Source organism: Trachymyrmex septentrionalis, unplaced genomic scaffold (assembly GCF_001594115.1).
Source record: "Trachymyrmex septentrionalis isolate Tsep2-gDNA-1 unplaced genomic scaffold, Tsep1.0 scaffold20, whole genome shotgun sequence".
Classification (NCBI taxonomy): domain Eukaryota; kingdom Metazoa; phylum Arthropoda; class Insecta; order Hymenoptera; family Formicidae; genus Trachymyrmex; species Trachymyrmex septentrionalis.
This window is the reverse complement of record NW_017305180.1, coordinates 3291426-3298863: the sequence shown is the minus strand read 5'-3', so window position 1 is coordinate 3298863 and position 7438 is coordinate 3291426. Positions and strand designations below refer to the sequence as shown.

At 33.5% G+C, this 7438-nt stretch overlaps 1 protein-coding gene across 2 annotated transcripts in view; it reads left to right on the top strand.

The window, feature by feature from the left end:
• Positions 1 to 2570: 2570 nt before the first annotated feature.
• Positions 2571 to 7438, top strand: part of LOC108747862 (protein numb) — a 22899-nt gene continuing 18031 nt past the window's right edge. For both annotated transcript variants that reach the window (XM_018485745.1, XM_018485744.1), the window contains exon 1: positions 2571 to 3080. In XM_018485745.1, the coding sequence (XP_018341247.1) occupies positions 3006 to 3080 (75 nt within the window). In that variant the 5' untranslated portion in view covers positions 2571 to 3005. The remainder of the gene's footprint in view (positions 3081 to 7438) is intronic.

Sequence of the window (7438 nt, the reverse complement as noted above, 5' to 3'; positions counted from 1 at the left end):
ATATATATATATATGAAAAATGAAGAGCTTTATCATTTGGAAAAATATATATTTATGGATAAAGGATTTTAAAAGCGTATAAAACATTTATCAAGAAAAACCCGCAACATAAACTTAATCTTATCTATAAAAATATATAAATTTAAATAAAATATATTTTATAAACTTTATTCTAGTATATCGCATGTAAGAGTATTTTATTTAAAAAATAGATAAGGAGATAAGGAGGTAAAGAAGATAAACACTACAAGAAAATATCTTTAAAGGAAGGGCCTGGAAGATCTAGATCTGTCCCTGACAAACGGCAAAGTGGGATAGAGCGACCTGGGTCTGTTGGTCCCTCGGCATTCGCGTCTAGAGTCTCTTAGGGGGGGTTGTCGTATATTCGCTGGTAAGACTTGTTTAGCCCGAGAGTGTACCTTCAAACGAACTCTTCTCATCTATACCGTTCGGTGAAAGTTGCTACAATGTTGCGTTGCGTCGTTTTGTACGGCAAAAGTGAGACAGCTCGGCGGTATACCCTTTTTAAATTTGAATTTTATTGATAAGTGTTCATCACGCTTCGCGTCCTCCATGAAATTGTTATATTGTTGAATCATCTACCTGTGTTACCTGTGAATCTAGATGGCGCGTTCATCAGATCGTGAAAACGTTAAGCTTGCATTCGAAAGCCGTGGCACCGCCCGTTGGATTACATGAGAAATTGTTTTTCTATTCCAATTATTTGAACAATTTTTTAAACGTGAATATTTTTGTTAATTTTTAAATCATTTCCTCGTCAACATAAGCTGAAGAACTTTATCGTGCTGTGTGATCGTGCGTTTTTATTCGCTTGATTGCATAAATCTTGCTGGAGTGGAAATAAGTGATAGATAATTTTTCCGAGAGTGATCTACAAAAGTGTCAAACTCCTGGACGCTTCAATTGGATTCTCCATACGAGAGGTTAAACGTACTTTGAGTTCCGGTGGGGTCGCCGGAAGTAGCTGAGCGTGACGGCGACGGTGCTAACGGAAAAACGTGGGAACTTATGTCGCGTAGCTGCGCTTCGTTGCTGCTCCATTAGTTGACGCATGTTAAACAATCTCGAGGATAATTGCATTATAATCTTTGCGACAAATGTTTTTATCTGTCGCGAGACAATTTTTATTTTATATTGATATTGTGTGCCAATCTCTCGCATTAGCGATAAAGAAGGATAATTACATGAAATAACAAAACATATAAAAAAGGTTTAAAAAAGGCAATAACGTCTGAAAAGATCAACTTGTTTATGCTTCTCCGGTGTCTGATGCATTAATTGCCTCGTCGGAAATTATATTGCACTTTACGGCTGATTAGATGGGAAAATATTGCATCGATTAAATTACGGAAATTCACATGAGAACTAGTTTGTAAAATATACCGAAGTTTTTTCGGCCGTGATTAATTGGTGCATTAAAGCAGTGTGTGAAGTTAGTTTAATTGATTATACGTAATATCCTCGAGTGGGAAAAGTGCTCTGAGAGAAGATGTTCATCTATAGAACGTACAAATGTCAGATTTAAAAGTTAAATGAAGCTGGTTCTAGTCTCATATCTTGTAGTATCTAATATCCCTGTCCGTCCGACATTTACACAATTGAATTATTTATAATTCGTGAGATTTGCATTGAAAATATTCTTGATGACGGAGCTCATATTTTCTGAGGAAGCGACGATTGCTGTCAAAAAAAGAAGAATAAACTCGGCTAGAGAGCGAGAAAAATACAATTGGAATTTGTGGTGCTCTTTGTAGCAACGTATTGAGGGCACAGACAGTCATCGTTTAAAAATAACAGAAAGAGTTCGTAAGACATCACGTAAGACAGAGTGCCGATTGCATTGTGCAGGAGAATTCTTGGTTCTCCACTATTATCCATGAGGTGTTCGCAACATCTGCGACCAGCAGGTCCAAGGTAGAGAGAGTGAACTACTCGGAGAGAGGAGAGACTTAGTCGCGAGACCAGAAACGGAGAGAGAGACTGATCAGAATCCCACTCTTCTAGGTGGAATCTCTGACGTCAGCCTGGAGCAAGTCGTATGACCAGTTCGGGACGGTCACTGGTAAAAAGTGACCAAGTAAAAGAAGAAAAGGAGGAAGAGTAGGAGAAAGAGGAGAAGGCAACAGTCTCCTCTCTTACGTCTATCTGGTTACGTTTTTACCGGCCGGCTCTCGGGAGCATCTTGCGCCGCCATGTCCTCCACGCATCGCGACATCCATCACCAGCAGTAGCGTTTGCCCCTACCTCTCGTTTTCTCTTTCTCGCTCTCTCCTTCTGCCTTTTCGCGGCATCCATTCAGTGGCCGTTGTGCCGGACTAAAATTACCCTGGTCGGTTACGATCAACGCATGAGCGAAGTGCTAGCTCCAGCGTGGAGCGTTTCGGAGCTGATCGCAGCTTGTGAGGCGTGTAGTGCCTGATGCATGAACGGTCGTGATATATCAAGTGTGTGAAACTGTGAATGGATGTTGCGTGAGAGCCAATTTCGATTTCGTGATATAATAGTGCTTGCACTGATATAGGACTACGCTGATATCTTTGATATAATTTTTGGTGAGAAGTTTACTGAATGCCATCAAGCGAAAGGATTCACTAATAATATAAGAATTTAGAGTCTACATCGTAATAAAGTGGAAAAATCTAAGGATCGGCTGGTGTTGATAAATTGAAACGGATTCACGTAGTGTTTCTAGTAGATCTGTCAAAATTTGAATGAGGTGCTTATGAAGTATTAAAAAGAAACTCCAATAAGTGAAGTTCTCTCTCTCTCTCTCTCTCTCTCTCTCTCTCTCTCTCTTATATATTATACAAGAGATAAGTGTGCTACATAAAGGCCACACTTGTGTCACTGAGCGTGGATGTCATTAGACGTCAGTGACATCGTGTATGGTGCATCAAAGGATACGTGGAACTGCCACCGATCTGTTGTATTTGGATATTTGACGCGAGTAGTATTGCTCGTCGTGAAAACATCGTTCAAGAGAAATGGGAAACCACCCGTCCGCCCACCAGCCACTCGAGAGGGCTACCAGTCATGCTGGAAATGGTCTTCGCCTCTCGGTACGTCGCGGTGTTGTTTTTACATCAAATGTAACGTTTACGATTACTTTTTGTCACTTACTATTCTGTCACATCTGATATGAGACGAAACTGTCACTCGCATGTAGTACACGTGACAGTTGTAATCATACGGTATTGTTCAGGGTATTTAGCTTCAACAATATATCAATGGTAGCACCTACTCAGTGACAGGATTTTTTTTAGCGTTATTTTCTGAAAACTTATAAGTATGGAATTATTTAAAATTAAATATTAAGCAAGGTCTAAAATAAATGAAAAATGTTAATCTTTAATTTAATTAACGCAGAATGCGTTTTAATATATATTTTATTTTTCACAATTCGGTTTATTAAAATAATTTAATCACAAAAGCCCAAGAGAATAATTTTGTAAGAATTTTTGTAAGAATCAATTTTGATTACATTTTTTGTACTTTTTAAAATTTTTGCTTATATACTTATAATTGTATTATGATGGAACAAAATTCATGCGAGTATTAGCATAAATCGCATGTCATGGCGTGACCATTAACATTTTCCTCTTAAACGTTTTGCGAAACACTTTCTGTACACGAAAGGATGGTTTATTCCACGCTTCATAAAATCCGAGATTTGCAGCCGTCGGAAATGACAGTTTGCCCTTCTTACTTCCATTTTTCACCCTCGGTTACACCCCTTATACATTCTTATTTCTCATTTCGTTCTCTCGCAAATTTATACATACTCGTACAATGACTTATATATTTCACTTATTTCTAGATATTAAAAGTGTGTGTGTGTGTGTGTGTGTTATTTTTGTTTTTTTAAATTCTGAATTTTATTATTTTATTGCTTGTGCATTCATATCTGAAGTGTAAAAGAAAAAAAAAATAACAGACATTCTTCATATCGAGAAATATGTAAACAAATATAAGTACTATAATTTATCTTTAATGTTTATCGATACTATGATGAAGAGTAGTTATGTTATAATCTAATAGAACTTTGACACACACTATACTTTACCGTGAGTAACTTTGTTTACCTGTGTGTTAACGTGGAAATACCTACTTAAAAAAGAAATGAATGGATAAATTTAAAATACTTTTTCTTTTTATTTTGCATAATAAAATTGTATTATTTTTGTACAAATTAGTTTTATAAATAGGGATAATTTTTTAGAAATTAAAAATAAAATGAATATAACTTGTTCTATAGATGAACTTTTATAAACCTGTTAAAAAATGCATGCGACTGAATGAAGATGGAATAAAATCTACATATATACATTTGCATTCCTAAAATCGCTGACTGTACGCCTCAGGTATTTCTGTAACGAGGAACTTTATTAACATGGACGCATGACGTCAATCACATTGGTTACAGCATGACTAATATATTATTTCCGTTGCGCTGGACTTTTGGTGTTCATCACGAACATTATAGACGTGAGAATTCAATTTTCGTGACAATTAAGTTTTCCCAAGCATTTGGAAATCTTTGAGCGCGACATAAGTCCTTGGTATTTATCGCACTGAGACTATCAATGTGCGTCATGCGAATTATGTAAGCTTACTACTGCATTTGTGAATCCCCATTTCATAGATGGAATGACGTATTTCATGCATGACGGTTTCAACAGTGAAAATGACGATACAATGAGGTGCGGTTGGCGCTTGCGTTTCAATGACCTTTGCTCGCAAGCACGTGTCCGAATCAGTCTTTCATCCATTGGATACCGTAAACGCTACATTCAGTTTACAATTACGAAAAGCTGCATCTGTACCATGCTAAATATTATATAAACATTGAAAATTAATTTCAAAATATCAAAATAATTTATTACAAATATTATGAATAATTACGATTTTCATGAAATCAAATCTGAGAAGCAAATTTAATAAAATTTTACAAATTTACGATTTAATAGGACTTAATCTTTTTAATAGATTTATAATAAAGTTAACAATTTTTATTAACATTTTTATTCAATTTTTTTATACTTTATATTTATGTATTGTCTATACTCTTTATTCTAATTTTTATTGTTTGTAATAACAACGCTGTTTTGCACCAAATACTTATTTATGTTTATAAATTATGTATGCCTTAAGAAGCAGACAGATGGCATATTTATATATTAATTAAATATGTTTTTATAAAATATATAATAGTAATAATGATAAGGAAAGATGTAATAAACAAGTTTAGAAAAAGATAAGAAAAGGAAAGTCAGTAAACTAGTTTACTATATTTATTCTTGCTGTTATTATTTTATTTTAAATTTTATAAAAACATATTTAATTAATATATAAATATATAATTTGTCTCTCTTATTTAAAATATATATACAATTTATATATATAAGGATATACATATAAGTGCTTTTTTTTAAACGTATTAATATAATTACTGTTTTGGAAACTTTATTAAATGTAATTTTAATAGATTTAATAAGTACACGTAATATTTTATTACACGCATAATGAAATGACTTGTAAAATGTCTATTAATTAATTCTATGATAATTTTATTAAAAAATCGACAAAAAACATTTCATATAAATCGTATCTTATTTTCAACATGCCAAACTGATAATTTATTCGTGAAATATAAATGCATTTTATGAAATTAAAGCGAGAGATTTTATAAAATTTAAGAATATTATATTCTCTTGTTGCTTTGACATGACAGCTTTGCGATATGATATAACGCGTAAAGTGAAAAAATTAATTTTTATACAGAAGAAAACTGGCAAAATTTCTCTTGAAAAGAATCATGGATTTATTTTATAAAAGCAAACATGTTTATTATAAACAGAATAAACAAACAAACATTATATTTTTGAGGTGACGAGACGCTTATTTTCTTTGATGAAAAAGCTTTTGCCTCTGTTACTGCTTCGTTGATATTTAATTCTTAGAAACCAGGAATCCCTAGAAAGTAGAATAATTTAAAGCTTGGGAGAGTGGTCGTAGAAATGGCTGGATGCTGCACTTCCTCGAATTCATCGTGCGATATAATTACATGATGTTTGTTACGCGTTTTAATTAGCGGAATTAGTAGATTACGTGGAGATTGCGAAAATTTCGTTTCTGCCGAGTGGATTTGCAATATTTAATTTAGTCGCGACATCGAATAACTTGTCTTCATTATCGTTCTTTTACACTTATTCAACACTTTGATGCACAAGCAATTTAATATTCACGGAATAAGTTGATATCTTGGAATCAGCAATATTCTCGTGGTGTAACAGGAAAAAATACTGTGAAGAATTAAACTACGAAGTCCGTGCAATCACGTAACAATTTTGCATATACAAATAATATTTATTAATTTTTTATACACATGAAATAAACTTAAAATTTTTATTTATTAATTTTATGGTTATTACATAAAAATCGGTAAAAGAACTTTTAGAATGACAAAGAATGATATTAAATATTAAAAGAATAATAACAATTCTGGAAATTAAAAGTACTTTAAAAACACTTTAATATGCTTTTTTTCTAGAAAATTAATGCCATCTGTAAGCTACATTAAATTAGATGAAATTGTTTGACTAATTACAAAATACACAATATTAATTTCTTAAAATTAAATTCTTTGAAGTGGAATTTCACTTTAAAGAACGAAAATTAAGCCAGTTTTGAAAGAACGGGCTTAATTTTTAATCTTTAAAAATGAGATTTCACTCTTCAGAGTGCAGAGATTTACTTTAAAGAGTATTTAACTAGCAAGATTGAACATTTGAAGAAATGTAGTTACACATACACATACGGTACTTCAAGCTAATTTATTTCAAGGAAGAGGACAGTAGCACGCAAATTACAGAGAGCCTAGACCGATCGGCCAGCGTATCGCGGTTACATTCAAATCGCGTTTTACGCACGGTCAATACATATAAATCTAATCGTACGCGTGAATCCACACTCGCATGCGTGTGCGTACGCCCGCGGTCACGCACACTCGCGGTCCAATCGAATCGAGGGGATCGAACTCAAGGATAACTGGTGCTGCATGCAGCGCTGCTTCTCAACGATAAAGCGACAGAGATCCAGGAGTTCGCTAAGCTGTTCAAAACTACTGCCGATTATTTATGCATAAATGATCTTTTCTTCTTTAAATAGACACTGCAATTTACAATAAAATGCAATTTTTATTTCTAAAAAATTTAAAAGAAAAGAATTTACTACATAATTTCTGCCTGTTCATAATCTTCAATCTATGTAATCTATTTTGCTCATCGAACGTTTGAAAAAAAAATATATAAAATTTATTTTTTATTTCCACAATTTTTGTATAGTTTTTAGTTTGGTGGAGAAAGAGGGGGGTAGAGAGAGAGAGAGAGAGAGAGAGAGAGAGAGAGAGAGAGAGAGA